The sequence below is a fragment of the Pseudorasbora parva genome, chromosome 23 (assembly GCF_024679245.1).
Source record: "Pseudorasbora parva isolate DD20220531a chromosome 23, ASM2467924v1, whole genome shotgun sequence".
Classification (NCBI taxonomy): domain Eukaryota; kingdom Metazoa; phylum Chordata; class Actinopteri; order Cypriniformes; family Gobionidae; genus Pseudorasbora; species Pseudorasbora parva.
In genome coordinates this window covers 1,861,077-1,882,484 of record NC_090194.1, presented here as the reverse complement: position 1 = coordinate 1,882,484, position 21,408 = coordinate 1,861,077, and the positions used below count along the sequence as shown (strand labels likewise).

Below are 21,408 nucleotides of genomic sequence, written 5' to 3'. Positions count from 1 at the left end.
ATGATTCGATACGCTGATTCAAAATGCTTTAAGGCTTCAGGAAGCGGTGTTTTGAAATCGGCCCATCACTATACAAGTCATTATTTATTTATTTTGCGCACAAAAACTATTCTGGCCTCTTCATAAATGATTGTAGAGCTGCTGTAGTGAGATGGGCTTTGTAACGACGTCTTTAGTGCCTTTATGGGTCTTGAGAGAGGAAATGACATTGGTGTCAATGAAGGCCTTTCTGAGCCATCGGATTTCAACACTAATATCTTCATCTGTGTGTGAAGATGAACGGAGGTCTGACGGCTGGCCAACCACAGGAGGAATTAATGACAAAGTTTACATTTTTGGGTGAACTAACCCTTTAACCCCATCTCTCCACCCATTAAACATGTTAAGCTTCACCCTCTGCAGCGAGCACTACTTGAAATAAATCAATAAGCCCAATAACCTGGTTACAGCCTTGTCTCAGTCTCCATTCTGGTAATTAACGCCCACTTTTCAACAATCCAATCAATTCCCGATAGATAAAATAAAGGCCCGCCCTTGAAATACATCACATTACAGAAGTTGAATGGGTTGTGAATGGCAATGAAAATGTTTTTAGACGGAAATATACCAAATACACAGTTAATAAAATAGAAAATATCAGTGCCACGCTGAGGGATCTGTCCTTCAGAACAACAGACAGGAGAGAAAGGTATTTTAGTTATTCATTCTTCATACCAATAGTTCGGCTACTCTGTGTCCGAGGAAAGAGGAGAGGACGGTCGGGCCGTGCCAACACTTTTAGCATTTCCAGCTAGCATGAAGTCTGCCAGGAGATCTATTCCAGAACCAGAGTCCAACAGAGTATCTGGGCAGGATGATGAAGGAAAGAAACAAAAATAAAGTTGCATAACCATGTATGCATCTAAAAATAAATGGTTGAGTGTATATTTATGGTCCTCTGATGTCATTTTTATCCATAAAAGCAATTCATCCTCAAAGTCATTACTAAATAATTGCTGCAGACGCCATGCACTGAGATCATAACGGCGCTCTGGAACCCAACTGCTCTCTAGTTATAACCTATAACTGGAAATCTAGATTAATATAAGGCCATAATTCTCACCATGAATGCCAATCATGTGTTCTAGAATGAGAACCCTCTCGGCCAGAATCTTCAGCGCTTCCCTCAACTGCTGCACCTGTGAGAAGATGTGAATAAATAATCATAAAACTGCACATACAAAACTCTCACAATGATTTGTGCGTTTTCCTCACCTCTCCTGGAGTCTCTCCCGGCTCACCCTTAGAACCTGGAACACCCTACTCACAACATAAGATAAGAATAAAATTCATTTTATAATCATACATACATACATATATAAGTATATACACCGATCAGGCATAACATTATGACAGGTGAATAACACTGATGTTCTCTTCCTCACGGCTCCTGTTAGTGGGTGGAATTGAACATTTTGTCCTCAGAGTTGATGTGTGTGAAGCAGGGGAAATGGGCAAGCGTAAGGATTTGAGCGAGTTTGGCCAGATTGTGACGGCTAGACGACTGGGTCAGAGCATCTCCAAAACTGCAGCTCTTGTGGGCTGTTCCCGGTCTGCAGTGGTCAGTATCTATCAAAAGTGCTCCAAGGAAGGACCAGTGGAGAACCGGCCACAGGGTCATGGGCGGCCAAGGCTCATTGATGCACGTGGGGAGCGAAGGCTGGCCCGTGGGGTCCGATCAAACAGACGAGCTACTGGAGCTCAAACTGCTCCAGAAGTTAATGCTGGTTCTGATAGAAAGCTGTCAGAATACCCAGAGCATCTCAGTTTGTTGCGTATGGACCAGTCAGGGTGACCTCTGACCTCTGACCCCGCTGAAAGCACCAACAGTGGCACGTGAGCATCAGAACTGGACCACGGAGCAATGGAAGAAGGTGGCCTGGTCTGAGGAATCACGTGTTCTTTTACATCACGTGGATGGCCGGGTGTGTGTGTGTGTGTGGCTTACCTGGGGAACACATGGCCCCAGGATGCCCTATGGGAAGAAGGCGAGCAGGGGGAGTAAAAGGTGACCAACACAATATTTGGAAGGTCGTCCCAATATTATGCCTGATCGGTGTGTATATATATATATATACATGATTAAATGTAATTATCTTTATTATAATAATGAAATGCATTGATTTAAAAAATATATATAATGCAGTCCAGTATGTGCACTCACAGGCTGCCCTTGCTTTCCTGTTTTTCCAGGTGGACCCTTTGAAAATAGTGATACAACCTAATTAGCTCAACAACAAAAAAACATCAAATTTTTATCCAAAATGCTAAATGTATAGGATTAAGATGTAGGTCTTTATTGGTGACTCACTCTTTCTCCTGGATCTCCTTTGGGTCCCTGGTCACCTGGTGTGCCTGAAAAGCTTACGGCAGCCTATGATGAATAAGAAATAAAATAAGTATACTTACATATTCATATGTATTGTTCAATTGTTTTTTTCCTTATACAAACTGTAAATCCATACTATAGTGCGTGCATTTTCTGCAAAAGTGGATTCAGACACACCATAAGAGCTCCTGCGCCGTGAGCTCAGATCGGTAAAATAGGGCCCTAAATATATTCTGAATTCAATTTATTCTAAAATATAATCCAAACACATTCCATAATGACAAAGATGCCTTACGTTGCTCCCCGGGGCCCCTGGGTGTCCAGGCGGTCCAGCAGGGCCTGTTCAACACATGCGGACAGAAGATTAAATGTGACGAAGATGGCAGGGGAAACTGTTGAGAATGTTCTGACAATACAACTGACTGAGCAACTTCGACAGAACAGGAGCTATCTAGAATCTAGCGCAGTTATAGGACTCTGAGCTGCAGGAGGGCTCGCTCTGGAAGAAGCCTGATTCCCTCGGCCATTACATATCTTAACAACAGACATCGCTGAGTGTTATCTTGCCTTTTTTGTATTATGTATTATATATTGTTGTGTTTTTTTGTTGTTGTTTTTGTTTGTTTGATTGTGTTAAACAAGTGCAGTGCTGTGGAAAAGAATTTCCCTCTTGGAGACAATAAAGTTAAAGGGTTAGTTCACCCAAAAATGAAATGTCTGTCATTAACTCCTCTCCCTAATGTCGTTCCACACCCGTAAGACCTCCGCTCATCTTCACACACAGTTTAAGATATATTTAGTCCGAGAGCGTATGCACACTATACTGTCCATGAGAAGGAAATGCTGAATAAAGTCGTAGTTTTTGTTATTTTTGGACCCAAATGTATTTCTGATGCTTCAAGAGACTATAATTAACCCACTGATGTCTCATATGGACTACTCTGATGATGTTTTATTCCCTTTCTGGACATGGACAGTATAGTGTGCATTCACTTGCATACGCTCTCGGACTAAATATAAAATATCATAAACTGTGTGTGAAGATGAACGGAGGTCTTACGGGTGTGGAGCGACATTAGGGAGAGGAGTTAATGACAGACATTTCATTATTGGGTGAACTAACCCTTTAAGGTTAATACCTGGTGGACCGGGAGGGCCGGAGGGCCCGGGGGGACCAAGGAAAGTCTGCAGGTCACGATAGCCCGCAAAGTCACCCTCCGCATCTGAAACATCTGAGAAATGATGATACTAAAACAAATCAGATGTACTATAATAAATACATGCACATATCATAGCCAACAGCTGATCATTAACGCGGCAACAGGAAATGTAATGAAATGTAACAATGTGATCTGAGCTGTACTGCTGTTCTGTTCAGCAGGATTTGTTGCTCAGGTTCTGTTTTGGGTTATCCAGACTCATGCTTCACAGACTGCTAACAAATGACTCTGATTAACTGCTGACAGACAGAAGCCAAACAGACTCTAAAGAGAGCCAGAGCTCGGAGCGCTTCATCACAGCGGAGGCTGCTCAAGGGCTGCCATCTCATGGTCACTTGGAGAATAACAGCTCAAAGGGTTCGGCTCCTACAAATCATTTACTTACAACGTACAATAACTGCACATAATGCACATAATGTAATAACTATTACATTATTATTGTAATCAAATATTCATAATATAATTTTTCAAAACATAATAAAATCTTGAGCTCATAATGTATTTAAAATAAAATTACATTATGAGAAATAATGTAAAAAACGTCAATTTTCATTATTGTAACAGCTTTTATTTTAAACCATTAAACATATTAGTATCCCCTTACAGTACATTTTTAAAAATCTTAAACTACCTGCAAACTAAGCTAAATGCAACAGATTTAAATACTCATGCTATTATTTATTTATATATTATTATTATTATTAAATAAAGCATTGGTATTCCTTTACAGTAAAATGTAAAAGTCTTAACCTGCCTACAAAATCCCCCAGATTACTGATACTACTGCGAGTGATAGTAGTAGTTTAAAGGGGCAAACGTTCTGATTTTATTTATTTATCTGGCTTTAGATTTTTAAAAATGTACTGTAAGGGAAAACTAATATTTTTGTTTTAAAAGCTATTACAATAAAGAAAATATGACATGTTTTTGGTAAGTTTATAATGCAATCATTTTCTCATAATGTAAAAATTGTTATTACATTATGAGCTCAAGATTTTATTACATTTTGAGAAAATTATTATATCAAACATTTGATTATAATAATAATGTAATACTTATTACACTGTGGGCAGTTATTACATTATGAGTTGCTACACATATTCAATTTCTTATTGTCTTTGACTCAATCATGCATGATTTAAATAGCGTTTAAATAACGTCTCGACAGTGAACAGCGTGTGTAACGTGGACTGTTGTACTCACGTCCTCCATGTTGTTTAGCCATTAGAGTGAAAACATCTCCCCTGATGGAGAATGGCGAGGCTGCAGTCGGCCCCGGCGGCCCCTGAGGGCCTCTTTCTCCTGGGGGCCCTCGCAGCCCTTGAGGTCCTACAGAGATCAGGAGGAAGCAGGAGATCTGTGAGTCTGACTGCTTTAATATTCCCAGTGCAGGTAAAGAGCCTGTTCTTACCTCTAGGGCCAACAGGACCGGGTTTACCAGAAAACCCCATCGCTCCTAAAGGTCCAGGAGGCCCCGGGGGACCTGGGGGCCCAACAGGTCCTGGGAATAGAAATGAACCAGTCTAATAATGGCAATATAAAAAAAAACTAAAAGATTTAAAATATATATATTTATAAATTTGTATGTATTTTATATGTTTGTAGATTACACTATATAATGTTTTGTTTTATTATGTGAAAAAAAAAAAGATAAAAGTAACACAGTTAAATATCATATTAAATAATCACGCATACTAATGATTAAATTATATGTTTTGTTTTATTATGTGAAAGAAATTAAAAAATAAAATAAAGCAGATAAATATCATATGAAATTACGCATCCTAAAGATTATATTATTTAATGTTTTGTTATATTATATGAAAATAAAATAAAAGGTAACAGATACATATCCTGAAATTAAACATCCTAAAGATTTAATGTTTTGTTTTATAATGTGATTTTTACAAAAAAAAAAAAAAAAAAAAGATAACTATATGAAATTACACATCCTAAAGATTATATTATTTAATGTTTTGTTATATTATATGAAATAAATAAATAAATAAAATAAAAGAGATACTATCATATGCAATTATGCATCCTAAAGATTATTATATATTTTTTTTTTATTATTTTAAAATAATAAAGAAATAAATAAATAAAATAATAAAACATAATAATAAAATAAAGCAGATAAATATCATATGAAATAATTACACATCCTAAATTTTATTTTATATGTTTTGTTTTATTATGTGAAACAAACAAACAAACAAACAAACAAAAATAAAATAAAACATCATATGAAATAATTATGCATCCTAAATATTAAATTATTTGTTTTGTTTTATTATGTGAAAATACAAACAAACAAACAAACAAATAAATAAAAATAAAATAAAACAGATAAATATCAAATGAAATAATTATATACCGTATATGTTTTGTTTTATTATGTGAAAAATAAACAAAAACAAAGAAAAGAAAAGAAATAAACGTATTCATACTAAAGATTATATATATTTTTTGTGTTTGTTTTATTATGTGAAAATAAAATAGAAAGTAACAGATAAATATCATGAAATTACGCATCCTAAAGAACAGTTTAGTAAAATATGCGTAATTTTCTCTCACCTGGTCGGCCAATGGCATTGGGCGTTATCGGTGAGGGGTGTGCCCTGTCCACCTCATTATCAGCTGTTCTTTCAGGTGATTGGCTGGACAGAGAGAGAGGCGGCGCCTCGGCATCTCTCAGTAACATTATCTGTTTAAAAAGAAAAAAACGCACTCTTTCCATCTCAACTTAAATGGGAAAGTTTAATAGAAGAGGTTTCTGACATTACCTGAGCTTCAATGAGGCTCAAGCGCTGTTTGACGTCAGCATAACCACTACAGTCCATGCACTCTGAGGGATGAACACACAAAAGAGATGTTAAGAGGTGCGGACGCTACAATTATGATCCAAATTATTCAAATAAATATACAAATAAAATGAATTAATTAGGTCTTATTTAATTCTATAAACTATAATACTGATCTGCCAACATTGTCGCTATATGATAAATTAAAATAAGCAAGAACGACTGTACAGCCAAATCTAATTCTGTTGCAATATTATCCTGTTTATCTCTGTGAAGCTGCTTTAAAACAATCGGCATTATAAAAGCACTATTTAAATAAAGATGATTGATTGATTGATTGATTGAGGTAATGTGGTGTGACAGCAGAGAAAGGGGGATTTTTAACCATAAAAAGTGATACAGCACAGAGTGAATAGATTAAGCCAATGCTATAAATCTCTCAGCCATCTGTTGAGTCACAAGTCAAATCTATGATTTAAAAGTTTGCTCCGTTTTTGCAATATTACTCACACTGATCTGAATGAGGTTTGAACGTAACAGAGACATTCATTCATGCTGTACTTAAAATAGCAAGGATCCTTCCAGAGTCGCTGGCTTGTCGTCCAAAAATGAAATCAATCCCGAAACCTCAGTGTGAAACCAAAATAACAGTCAGTGTTGTTTGGTGAACATTGAGAACTTGTTAGAGACACTAAATGAGTTCAGTCACATCCCTCTCTGGGGCAGGATAAGGAACAGGAAAACCAGACACTGGCGAGCCGTGGTTTTCAAAAAGCATGGAAACCTAGAGAAGGGAAAATATCTCACTCTGGGTTTCCCCAAAATCCACCTTTCTCGTTTGAGAGGACCTGAAGAAACCACACGGTCTCTGTGGACGAAGAGCATCTGCCATTTGGCATGAAATGAGATAAAGATGAATGGCAGCTAATCCCTCTGTGGTGAAATTGGGAATGTGAAACATATCAAAATTTAACATTAGTACAAAATGTAACAATATTCAGAAAAAAGAAAGTGCTGGGGAAGCTACTTGACCCATCAAGGCATGGACTCCACTAGACCCCTGAAGGTGTGCTGTGGTATCTGACACCAAGATGTAAGCAGCAGATCCTTTAAGTCCTGTAAGTTGCAAGGTGGGGCCTCCATGGATCGGACTTGTTTGTTCAGCTCATCCCACAGATGCTCGATTGGATTGAGATCTGGGGAATCTGGAGGCCGAGTCGACGCCTCAAACTGGTTGTTGTGCTCCTCAAACCATTCCTGAAGCATTTGTGCTTTGTGTCAGGAGCATTATCCTGCTGGAAGAGCCACAGCCACCAGAATACCGTTTCCATCAAAGGCTGAACATGGTCTCAGCAATGCTTAGGTAGGTGGAGCGTGTCATAGTAACATCCACATGGATGGAGGACCCAAGGTTTCCCAGCAGAACATTGGCCAAAGCATCACACTGCCTCCGCCGGCTCGCCTTCTTCCCATAGTGCATCCTGGGGCCATGTGTTCCCCAGGTAAGCCACACACACACACAACCGGCCATCCACGTGATGTAAAAGAACACGTGATACCTCAGACCAGGCCACCTTCTTCCATTGCTCCGTGGTCCAGTTCTGATGCTCACGTGCCACTGTTGGTGCTTTCAGCGGGGTCAGAGGTCACCCAGCCTTCGCTCCCCACGTGCATCAATGAGCCTTGGCCGCCCATGACCCTGTGGCCGGTTCTCCACTGGTCCTTCCTTGGAGCACTTTTGATAGATACTGACCACTGCAGACCGGGAACAGCCCACAAGAGCTGCAGTTTTGGAGATGCTCTGACCCAGTCGTCTAGCCGTCACAATCTGGCCAAACTCGCTCAAATCCTTACGCTTGCCCATTTCTCCTGCTTCTAACACATCAACTCTGAGGACAAAATGTTCACTTGCTGCCTAATATATCCCACCCACTAACAGGAGCCGTGATGAAGAGATCATCAGTGTTATTCCGGTCATAATGTTATGCCTGATCAGTGTATATTAAAATACAAAAAAATCTGTTATATTTAAATTGTAATTTTACAAAGTTACTGTCTTTACTGTATATTGATTAAATAAAGCATTAAAGACTTCCTTTAAAAAAATTGTTTACACTACATTTAATTAACTACATGTACTTATAATGTTAAATATCCTGTTTTTACTATAGTAACTGCATGTAACATAGGTAAAAATTACACAGCACCAGTGTTTCTCTGTAAAACTGAATGAGAAAAAAATGTAGAACACGACTAGATTTAATCCATCGGGAACTAAACACCGCTAAAATAAAGAAACTAACCACCTTAATTTTTATGACTGGTTGAAACGGTAAGGAACTATGGAAGCCCGTTTCCGCAAATAAATTAAAAAATGAGAAGAGTAATTTTGACTTTTCTCTCTCACAATTGCCTGATATGAAGTCACAATTCTGACTTTATATCACAGAATTCTGAGATTAAAAAAAAGTGTTTTTATTTTTTTATTTAGTGGCGTAAACGGGCTTCCATAAGGAACAGAATATTACATTTGGATTAAAAGACATAAAATACCTCACATTCAAATGAACCACTAAAATAAACCAGACTTCCACTATTTTAAAAACATCTAAACTCACTGGACAATCCTTACTTCTAATTTCTTCCATTGAGCATCTAGACCAGATTCATCATCTGCTCTCAATTGACTTAAATACAAAACTAAAGGCCACAAGCCAGTCACAGTGTCATCAGGAACAGTCTGGAAGCCTCATGAAGGCACATTAGCTCATCCCATGAAGTGCAAAGGAACAAATTTGTCACAGCTCACCACAATATACACATCCAACAGAGCAGAACAGTTGACATGTCTCCGTTTTTCATGCTGGAAAGCCATAAGGACTGCTTTAAAGGGATAGTTGTCCCAAAAATGAGCCTGTGATGTTGATCTGCTGACCCCCAGGGCGTCCGAGATGTCGGTGTGTTTGTTTCTTCAGGAGAACACAAATGAAGATTTTTAACTCAACCGTTGCTCGTATAATGCATGTCAATGGGGTGTATTTCTATGAGAGTAAAAACACACAGACATACGAATCCATATTAAACCCTGAGGCTCGTGAAGACACACTGATGTCTTAAAACATGAAACAAGCGATTTCTGTGAGTATTTAAAGGTGCACTATGCAACTTTCCGTCCACTAGAGGGCGCCTATTTAAAACAAAGGTGTAGTTTGATGACGCCAAGTGTGAGCGCAGTATCTTGGGACATGTGGTCTTCACCTCACAGCCGGTGGACAATAGGACTCGGGCAGAAATCTTGTTGATGGATGCGGTTATTAACATTACTGTAGTGAAGCAGAGCAAGACCGAGTGTTGTGGAGCTGCTGGAGCGATTGTTACACACACACGGCTCGCGAGTACCAGGACTTTTATTATGACGGGACGGGAGACAGTCGCCGGGCGCTCACACTTCCGCTTTTTCCAGTCAGGTAAAGCAGCTCTGTTTTTCATATTAGATACATTTAAGTGTGTTTAAAATGATGTTATGACGTTTACTCTGTGCGTTCGCTCGGCGCTGCTGTGATATGTTCACACTGCTAATAGTAAAGCGCTTCTGCAGAATAAAACTGAGGGTACCACGGTTTGGTTGAATGAGGCATCTATATATATCTATGATCATGCCGGGTTTCTGACCTTCTCCAGCGGAAGTAATGGCGATGGGAATACTAGATGAGATTCGGCTGCGATGAGGTAAAAAAAAAAAAATTGTGTTTCTGGTAGAAAGCGATCTTAAGACATCAATGTGTCGTCACGAGCCACAGGGTTTGATGTCAGTATGTCTGTGTGTTTTTTACTCTCATAGAAATACACCCCATTGACATGCATTATACGAGCAACAGTTGAGTTAAAAATCTTGGTGCTGGTATGCTGGTAGGATGCATTTCCTCTTTATCTGTGTATGGCACTAGTTCTGTAATATTTACTTTGCAGGGGCTCCATGGCACTGGATGATGATGGATGACAGAAGGCTGTGTGCAAGTCAAAGCGCTGCTGAAGTCTGGCAGACTATGAAAAAGCAGAATGAAATGTTCAGCTGTCTGACATGCCTGTTCTGCTTGTGCCGTAACGCATGGCTCGGCTGGATACCGAACTGCTCTCAGATCAGCGGACAAATGAACGTCGGGATATTCTGGAAAAACTCCCGACGGATGAGCAGTAAAGAAGAGCAACACAATGAGATCTGCAGATGCTGGACCATTATGTTTTTTGCAGATGCAAGGGAAGGCTTAAAGGGATAGTTGACCCAAAAATGAGCCTGTGATGTTTATCTGCTGACCCCCAGGGCGTCCGAGATGTAGGTGTGTTTGTTTCTTCAGGAGAACACAAATGAAGATTTTTAACTCAACCGTTGCGGTTTGCAAGTCATAATGCATGTGAATGGGTAACAATTCTATGAGATAAAAAAAACCCACATGCTTAGAGAACATGCACAAAAACCTGCACACCACACCATACCTGGAGGAGGAATACAGCGCGGCCCCTTTAAGAGATGCGCGTCTCCCATTGAATTGCCAGTATTTTGTGTGTGTATGCAGAACTGCGCCGCGATTCACACGAACAGTGTGAGAAACACGGACTTGGAGCACTTTTGTTTAGAAAAGTAAACTGCGTATTCGTTTTGGCCGATTGCAATGTATTTAGTTCAATAAAACCTGTAATGTAAGCGGTAATGGTGTTAATGATTTACCTCAGATATGAGCGAGTGAGCTTCAGTGCATCGCGCTCAGACTGCAGAGGTGCTCGTGTAAAAATCAGGACGCAGCGAATAATTGATCAAAGTGCAGAAAAGTTGCGGTGATTGGTCAAAATTGCGAGTCGCACTGGATTTTCTGTAACGTCCTTGTCATCTGCTACAGCTGAAGTGTCCAGCGAAGCTGCTGTAGCTTTAGGGGCAGGCTTCCGAAAACACTCAAAGAGTCAAAAACGTTAGTGATTCGCAATCGCAACCACAGTCTATGTTCGCAACACAGACGTGGTGAATTTATGAATGAAAGTTCTGTCACAAAACGATATTGTTACGTATCCTCACGCTTTTTTTAGTGGGTATACGGAAATCCTTGTCCTTTCCTAGTGGGTATACGGCGTATACCTGCGTATCACATAGACTACACCACTGTTTTTACCTCATATCAGACGAATCTCGTCTAGTGTTCCCATCCGCTATCCATCTGGTGAGGCCAAACTGAAACGGTCATAGATATATATTATGTAGATGCCTCATTCGGCAGATCCGCGCAGGCACTAACGACAAATCTACATAATATATGATCGCGCAGGTTTGACCTCACCAGACGGAAGTAATAGCCGATGGGAACACTAGATGAGATTCGTCTGATATGAGGTAAAAAAATAACAAAAATACTGTTGTGTTTCTCACAGAAACCAAACGGTTCGTGTCTTAAGACATCAATGTGTCATCACGAGCAGCAGGGTTTTGTGCACGTTGTCTAAGCATTAGTGTTGTCAAAAGTATCGACCTCGATACTAAATCGATACTGAAATGTTAAAAATGTGACGCTTTGAGCACTGTTGAGTGACATCGTAAACACCTCTGACTGGCCATTGTGCTCACGAGCTCATCAAATAGGTCTGTGATTGGCTACTACGATCAGCGCTTCACAAACATGCTGTAAAAATACATCAATGACGCTTTTCTCAGAGCGCTTGCACAGACAGACAGAGCGTTTGAATGCAGGCGTCTTTTAGCCTACCGGTCCGCTGATCGACGCTTGCTTGGGCTTTCAAACGCTCCTGTACTTCCATGTTCTTTCAAACCGCTGCTGTGCGTTGATCATAGCCAATCACAGACACATCCGATGAGCATGTGAGCCAATCAGCCAATGAACACTGGCCAGTCAGAGGTGTTCACGATTACAGCTCAACAGCGCTCGAAGCGTCACATTTTTAACATTTCAGTACCGATCTAGTATCGAGGTCGATACTTTAAGCACTACTTAAAGACTAAACACTACTAAGCATGTTTTTTTTTTACTCTCATAGAGTTGTTACCCATTCACACCATTATATAACTGGCAAAGTGCAACGGTTGAGTTAAAAATCTTCATTTGTGTTCTCCTGAAGAAACAAACACACCTACATGTTGATGCCCTGGGGGTCAGCAGATAAACATCACAGGCTCATTTTTGGGACAACTATCCCTTTAAACACTTTTGGAACTAGCACAATGATTTTATTTGATATTTTAACCAACATGGTTAATAAAGTTATGCAAACTCGTGCCAGCGCAGACATCAGTGATGTGTTGATGTACCAAACCAGAGTGCGACTCAAGAAGAACAAATACACAAATCACACACACAGCTGACCACATGAAGACTCCCCTCCCATTCACACATTCTGGCAGAGACGGATGGGGCTTTCAGAGATTATGAAGACATGGGATACTTCTGCCTGCGTGAATGCAGTTTATAAAGGGGTTTATTGGTAAAAATGTGATGCAATGAATCGGTTTCATACAGAATTGGGATAAACTGGATTACCAGATCTACAGATTGTGCGTCATCAACTAAGTAAAAGCAACCCAAGTGCTGGGTTATACACTGTAAAAAAAAAAAAGTAAAAAAGTAAGTAACCTGGTTGCCTAAAATTTTTGAGTTTATTGAAATTAAAAATTTGAGTTGATACAATGAAGGAAATTGGTTAAATAAATAGAAACTCAAAATATTATTGTATCTAAACCACATAAAAAATGTGATAAATCACTGCGTCATCAAAAATAAAACACAACTACCCAATATGCTTACAACATCTTTTAATAATATCTGAATAAAAATTGTTGATTTTCAAAAATGTTCATTTTCAATTAATTCTTCTCTTCAATGAATTTTAAGGCAACCAGGTAACTTATTTTTTAAATACTTTTTTTACAGTGTAGGAAAGAACACATGTTGGGTTAATTTCACCCATCAAACTGGGTTGTTTGATTAATCCAGACTAACAGGTTGAGTTAACACAGCACAGTTGATTACATTTTACTATAATACTAGCTTATTTTTATTTTTACTTCATACATGAATTAATGTCGTTTTACTCGTAATGTTTCACTCATGGCCGAAATATCGATTGACTGACTCCATAAACAATCATTGTACAGTTCTGAGAACATATTTTAACATCATTAGTATTTATATTCTGTATCGTTTTTAATGAAATCTTAACATTTTATGCAAGGCATCAGGCGTTTCCATCACACAAAAATACCGACATGACACTTGTTTAGGGGACTCATGTTGCTTTATGCTTTGCACAATAATGAATTATAGATAAAATAAAATGTACACAAACCTGTATTTTACCAAAGACACACTAATTTGACAGAGCTGCACTGCTGTCTCCTGAAGAGGTCACAAAAAGCCTGGGATAAATAACACAAGCCCTGCATCTGACCCAGGATCTGAGTAACACAAAAACTACCCAAACACTGGGTTGTTACGTCTGACCCAGGATCTGAGTAACACATATACTACCCAAACACTGGGTTATACGTCTGACCCAGGATCTGAGTTACACAAAAACTACCCAAACACTGGGTTGTTACGTCTGACCCAGGATCTGAGTAACACATAAACTACCCAAACACTGGGTTATACGTCTGACCCAGGATCTGAGTTACACAAAAACTACCCAAACACTGGGTTTTCACGTCTGACCCAGGATCTGAGTTACACAAAAACTACCCAAACACTGGGTTGTTACGTCTGACCCAGGATCTGAGTAACACATAAACTACCCAAGCACTGGGTTATACGTCTGACCCAGGATCTGAGTTACACATAAACTACCCAAACACTGGGTTATGTCTGACCCAGGATCTGAGTAACACAAAAACTACCCAAACACTGGGTTATACGTCTGACCCAGGATCTGAGTTACACATAAACTACCCAAACACTGGGTTATGTCTGACCCAGGATCTAAGTAACACAAAAACTACCCAAACACTGGGTTGTTACGTCTGACCCAGGATCTGAGTAACACAAAAACTACCCAAACACTGGGTTGTCACGTCTGACCCAGGATCTGAGTAACACAAAATCTACCCAAACACTGGGTTGTTACGTCTGACCCAGGATCTGAGTAACACAAAAACTAACCAGACACTGGGTTGTTACGTCTGACCCAGGATCTGAGTAACACAAAAACTAACCAAACACTGGGTTGTTACGTCTGACCCAGGATCTGAGTATCAAATAAACTACCCAAACACTGGGTTGTTACGTCTGACCCGGGATCTGAGTAACACAAAAACTACCCAAACACTGGGTTGTTACGTCTGACCCAGGATCTGAGTAACACATATACTACCCAAACACTGGGTTATACGTCTGACCCAGGATCTGAGTAACACAAAAACTACCCAAACACTGGGTTGTTACGTCTGACCCAGGATCTGAGTAACACATAAACTACCCAAGCACTGGGTTATACGTCTGACCCAGGATCTGAGTTACACATAAACTACCCAAACACTGGGTTATGTCTGACCCAGGATCTGAGTAACACAAAAACTACCCAAACACTGGGTTATACGTCTGACCCAGGATCTGAGTAACACAAAAACTACCCAAACACTGGGTTGTTATGTCTGACCCAGGATCTGAGTAACACAAAAACTACCCAAACACTGGGTTATACGTCTGACCCAGGATCTGAGTTACACATAAACTACCCAAACACTGGGTTATGTCTGACCCAGGATCTAAGTAACACAAAAACTACCCAAACACTGGGTTGTTACGTCTGACCCAGGATCTGAGTAACACAAAAACTACCCAAACACTGGGTTGTCACGTCTGACCCAGGATCTGAGTAACACAAAATCTACCCAAACACTGGGTTGTTACGTCTGACCCAGGATCTGAGTAACACAAAAACTAACCAGACACTGGGTTGTTACGTCTGACCCAGGATCTGAGTAACACAAAAACTAACCAAACACTGGGTTGTTACGTCTGACCCAGGATCTGAGTATCAAATAAACTACCCAAACACTGGGTTGTTACGTCTGACCCGGGATCTGAGTAACACAAAAACTACCCAAACACTGGGTTGTTACGTCTGACCCAGGATCTGAGTAACACAAAAACTACCCAAACACTGGGTTGTTACGTCTGACCCAGGATCTGTGTAACACAAAAACTACCCAAACACTGGGTTGTTACGTCTGATCCAGGATCTGAGTAACACAAAAACTAACCAAACACTGGGTTGTTACGTCTGACCCAGGATCTGAGTAACACAAAATCTACCCAAACACTGGGTTGTTATGTCTGACCCAGGATCTGAGTAACACAAAAACTACCCAAACACTGGGTTGTTATGTCTGACCCAGGATCTGAGTAACACAAAAACTACCCAAACACTGGGTTGTTATGTCTGACCCAGGATCTGAGTAACACAAAAACTACCCAAACACTGGGTTGTTATGTCTGACCCAGGATCTGAGTAACACAAAATCTACCCAAACACTGGGTTATACGTCTGACTCAGGATCTGAGTAACACATAAACTACCCAAACACTGGGTTGTTATGTCTGACCCAGGATCTGAGTAACACAAAATCTACCCAAACACTGGGTTGTTATGTCTGACCCAGGATCTGAGTAACACAAAAACTACCCAAACACTGGGTTATACGTCTGACCCAGGATCTGAGTTACACATAAACTACCCAAACACTGGGTTATGTCTGACCCAGGATCTAAGTAACACAAAAACTACCCAAACACTGGGTTGTTACGTCTGACCCAGGATCTGAGTAACACAAAATCTACCCAAACACTGGGTTGTTACGTCTGACCCAGGATCTGAGTAACACAAAAACTAACCAAACACTGGGTTGTTACGTCTGACCCAGGATCTGAGTAACACAAAAACTAACCAAACACTGGGTTGTTACGTCTGACCCAGGATCTGAGTATCAAATAAACTACCCAAACACTGGGTTGTTACGTCTGACCCGGGATCTGAGTAACACAAAAACTACCCAAACACTGGGTTGTTACGTCTGACCCAGGATCTGAGTAACACAAAAACTACCCAAACACTGGGTTGTTACGTCTGACCCAGGATCTGTGTAACACAAAAACTACCCAAACACTGGGTTGTTACGTCTGATCCAGGATCTGAGTAACACAAAAACTAACCAAACACTGGGTTGTTACGTCTGACCCAGGATCTGAGTAACACAAAATCTACCCAAACACTGGGTTGTTATGTCTGACCCAGGATCTGAGTAACACAAAAACTACCCAAACACTGGGTTATACGTCTGACTCAGGATCTGAGTAACACATAAACTACCCAAACACTGGGTTGTTACGTCTGACCCAGGATTTGGGTAGAAAAAGAGCCCAAGATATGTTCGAGTGATCTTCAGTCTCTGTATCTGCCCTCAGACTAATGCTTTGGGCACATGCAGTGCTGGTGATTGCATGCCATTCCTCTTTTGGGATTCATTGGCTGGGAAGTTTATCCCCCTTAAAGCGTGAGAGCAGACTAAACAAATCTAAATTCAATTCAGTTTTAAATGCACAGTCACATAATTACAGGAGTCTGCTTTTGCTTATTTGGTTTGCTAAGCACCTACATAAATATCTAAATAATAACTTGTAGACATTTCATTTAATACAGAATATCACTGGGAGTTGCTCTCTGGTGACAATCGGAATAATGTTGTGGGATGAAGGATCTCTTCCAGCTGCAGCTACAGCACTCCTCACAGCTGCGCTGGCTTGCATGTTGTAAATGTGATGTTCATGTTTCAGATCTATCTGTAATATTGTTGTAGACTATTATGCGTAGCATGTTCGTTGGTGGCTAGGTGATAACTGGATCAGATGTGTTTCTTTTAAAGTATATTCAAAAAAAAGATGTTCTCAAATGAATAACTGTGATTGTAATATTGAGCAAAAAATAATTTTAATCCAGCCATACTGAGATTATTTAGACAAATTTATATTCATGGTCAGTGTTGGTGTTATGCAGAGTTCACACTGGCCAATTTTAGCCCCGATTTTCACTCGCCACAGGTTTTGCGAAAATCGCCTTCAAATGCCCGAAATCATCACACAGTGTGAATGATCAGTGTTGGTCAAGTTACTTTAAAAAAGTAATTAGTTATAGTTAGTTCTCACAAATAGTAACTTAATTAGTAACTGAGTTACATCATTATAAAAGTAACTAATTACCAGGAAAAGTAACTACTGTGTTAGACTTTTTTTTAAATGTTCAAACATGTCTAATAACTTGGATGCCCCCAATATTAAATGTTAAATGAATGAAATGGACACTAAATAGAATCAATTATTATTATAAAACATTGCACACTAATCTACAGTATTTTAATGTTGCTGTGGGATAATGTGAGAGACACCCATCAAATACAATACATTATTGTAAATATCAGTACTATAGTAATGAGGAAAAAGACGTGCATACTTCCAGTTTGCGAAAGCTACCTTTGAAGTCATTGGACTTGCCATCACTCTGACTCCTCCTGCATGTGTGTGTGTGTGTGTGTGTGTGTGTGTGTGTGTGTGTGTGTGTGTGTGTGAGAGCCTGTTTATGTGGTTTATGAGGACACACATTTGTATAACTACATGGGTATTACACTGGTGATACACTATAAATGTGGTTTATGAGGACATATCAAATGTCCTCATAACTCAAATGGCCTTAAAAACATACTAAAAGATGTTTTTTTGAGAAAGTAAAAATGCAGAATGTTTCCTGTGATGGGTAGGCTTAGGGGCAGTGTGTGTGTGTGTGTGTGTGTGTGTGTGTGTGTGTGTGTGTGTGTGTGTGTGTGTGTGTTTGTGTGTGTGTGTGTGTGTGTGTGTGTGTGTGATGGGTAGGTTTAGGGGCAGGGGCAGTGTAAGGGGATAGAAAATACAGTTTGTACAGTATAAAAACCATTACGCCTATGGAGAGTCCCTGTAAACCACATAGACCAACATGTGTGTGTGTGTGTATGTGTGTGTTTGTGTGTGTGTGTGTGTGTGTCTACCTAAGCAAATCATGAATCATCATCAGTTGTGGTTGTCTCCCACCCACCTATCATAGTCAGTTATGTGTACAACACCCATCCTCCTACACGCGCGCACGCACACACTCACTCACATAATCACACACACACACACACGTTTGTTTTTGTGACATATGAGGACATTCCATAGGCGTAATGGTTTTTATACTGTACAAACCGTATTTTCTGTTCCCTTACACTGCCTCTACCCCTAAACCAACCCATCTCACACACACACACACACACACTCACACACACACACACGCGCACACACACACACGCGCACACACACACACACACACACACACACACACACACACACACTAAACCTACCCATCACAGGAAACATTCTGCATTTTTACTTTCTCATAAAAACTCCTCCTGTGTGATTTATAAGCCTTTTGTAAAGTGGGGCCATGGGTAATGTCCTCATATTTCACCCTCTCCTGTAATACCTGTGTCATACCCATGGCATTATACACATTTGTGTCTTGACAGAGCTCATCCAAACAGGCACACAGAGAGCGTGCCTGTTTGGATGAAAACCACTTCAGTGAGCTCAATTATAGTAACGCCATATTTTATTCTCAGTAACGGTAGCGGCGTTGTAACGGGGGAAACAGTAATTCGTTTGATTACTCGTTACTGAAAAAAATGAATGCCGTAACGCCGGTTATCTATAACGCCGTTATTCCCATCACCGTGAATGATCAAAGACACGATCAGAGAGAATCGCAGATAGCAATTTTGGCAATTCATAATCCTTCTGTGTTCTGACTGAAAGTTATACACACACTGATTATAATCACCATGCATTAATTAGACACAGTTTTGGGCTCATAGTCGTACACGTTACTCTAGTAAACAGGTAGATCCCATTGGCATGTCCATTTGTGCTCCACCACAGAAATGAGATGATCTCACCCGGAGCACACGCGTCCTCATCAATCATGGGATGCCACGCCACAGACATCCCACTTTCCCACAGCTCGCGGTCCTGATCACAATCTCAATTTAGGAATTTGTAGAGCAGGTGATAGATTTGAAACTCTGCCAGGCCTTCTGGAAACCCAGTATGGGGGTAGTAAGAAAGACAGCTGGAGCCGACTATAGAGATATAGATAAGACCCTGACCAGGGCATTGTGGGAAGTTTGAGTACCCCAAGTAATTCTGCTGATGGGAATTGTTCCCATGAATGACTAATGCCTTTAGTCTAACAATCAGGGTTTAGTGGCATCCCAACTGGAATCCAGGAACCCTCAGGGAGCCATGATATTATACTGTTGATAAAATGAATCATTAGTTTTAAATTAACTGTTTAGTAAATGTACTTATGAAAACCCCAACCCTTTGTTTAGACCGTATTTTAGGGATCTAACCACACCGTCTCCCCCCGAACCACTGTTATTCTCAACATGCATAAAAGTAGATAAGTTAAAAAGTAGAGCTGCACTAAATGCTAAAACAGTTGAGAGGCAGGCGGAAAACTGAAGGAGACAAGCAAGGATTTTGTCAAATATACTTTTTGAGCTATTAAAGTCATTATGTAAATATGCTTAAATATAATTTATGTTAAGAAACGCGTTATTAAGGGATGTCCCGATCAGGTTTTTTTGCCCTCGAGTCCCAGTCATTTGATTTTGAGGATCTACCGATACCGAGTCCCGATCTGATACTTCTATAATATATTAAAATAAAATAAAGAAAAGCAAAAAACAGATCCTGGATGTTCCTTATTTTAAACTTCAGCAACTCTGTTAACAAATAAAGCACTTCCATAAACATAAGAAATCCAGGGTTCTCTACAAAGGCGAATGGCAGGTCACTCATCGCGATCGTTTCTGCGATCTTGGCTGTGAGGTCCTACGCCGTCGATGTGTTTGTTTTTGATGCGCCGTTTCAGGTTTGTTGTGTTAAATGTAGCCTTTTCCTTTACATATCTCACAGTTTGCAACTGCATTTGCAATGTTGTTGTCATCAACTTTATAATACCTCCAGACCACAGACATACTCGCACTTTTCGCTTCAAGCTGCTTCTGTGTTCTTCTTGGTCGGCATTTAACCAATAGCGTCTCTGCAACAAACTGATGTCATGCCATTATTAAAAAATAATGAGAATACAAATATATCCGAGTCCTGATCGGGAGGTAATGTCCGATTCCGATCGAGTCTGAAACCACGTGATCGGGCCCAATCTGGACATCCCTAATAAAAATTAAAATTTTGTGGCAGTCTTCAAAAACAATCAGATCCTATGATAGTTTTTATGGTTTCAATTTATTTTGTATGGTCTATTTAAAGGGCCATGAACTGCATTGTTTTATAATTGCGTTGCATTTTTTTCAACCCAGATTTTAGCCTCTGATTTGAACGCTCTGTTTGAAGGGGCGTGCCTGCTGTGATTGGCTGCTGAGAGACTTCAGTGTAAATGCCCACTGCTGTGATTGGTCACTTTCAGAAGTTGTAGCGATGCTTTCTTTTCCCAGGAAAAAATGTGAAACACATAAATGGTCTCAGTTTAGATTTAAAAAAAATATATATAATAATTTAAGTAGATTTTACACACTAATAGCAATATCGTATCGCATATTGAATATCGTATTTATTTCCAAGGATCTGCAATCTCCTTTAAGGTGATCGGGCAGGCCAAACCGCAAGTCATAGAGACTTGAAACGTTGAGGGCTGGTAGTACTCACACCGTCTACAACGGCACCAAAGCTCGTCCCAAAGTGCTCAAGAATCTTATGATTATTAGTGTATTATCAAAAACAGCTTGGAAACCCCTGGATTATGAGATATCAAATGAAAATGTACATCAAATGCAGTGTATTTTTGATTTGTTGCATGCTATCTCTGAGTTCCTGACATTGGAACAGGATCTTTTCCAGCTGTCGATCCCAAGCATCCTCCCACACCTCAACAGCTTCGC

General features: G+C 40.0%; 1 protein-coding gene across 1 annotated transcript in view; it reads right to left on the bottom strand.

Annotated features, from left to right (window-relative positions):
* Window positions 1-267: 267 nt before the first annotated feature.
* The window catches only part of LOC137062751 (collagen alpha-1(XXVI) chain), a 34,549-nt gene continuing 13,408 nt past the window's right edge, over window positions 268-21,408 (bottom strand). Inside the window, exons 4-14 of the mRNA XM_067433650.1 lie at window positions 6,375-6,436; window positions 6,166-6,295; window positions 5,000-5,089; window positions 4,792-4,917; window positions 3,508-3,591; window positions 2,664-2,707; window positions 2,351-2,413; window positions 2,204-2,239; window positions 1,255-1,299; window positions 1,103-1,178; window positions 268-844 (exon numbers count right to left, since the gene is read on the bottom strand). Coding sequence (XP_067289751.1) covers window positions 726-844; window positions 1,103-1,178; window positions 1,255-1,299; window positions 2,204-2,239; window positions 2,351-2,413; window positions 2,664-2,707; window positions 3,508-3,591; window positions 4,792-4,917; window positions 5,000-5,089; window positions 6,166-6,295; window positions 6,375-6,436 — 875 coding nt within the window. The 3' untranslated portion in view covers window positions 268-725. The remainder of the gene's footprint in view (window positions 845-1,102; window positions 1,179-1,254; window positions 1,300-2,203; window positions 2,240-2,350; window positions 2,414-2,663; window positions 2,708-3,507; window positions 3,592-4,791; window positions 4,918-4,999; window positions 5,090-6,165; window positions 6,296-6,374; window positions 6,437-21,408) is intronic.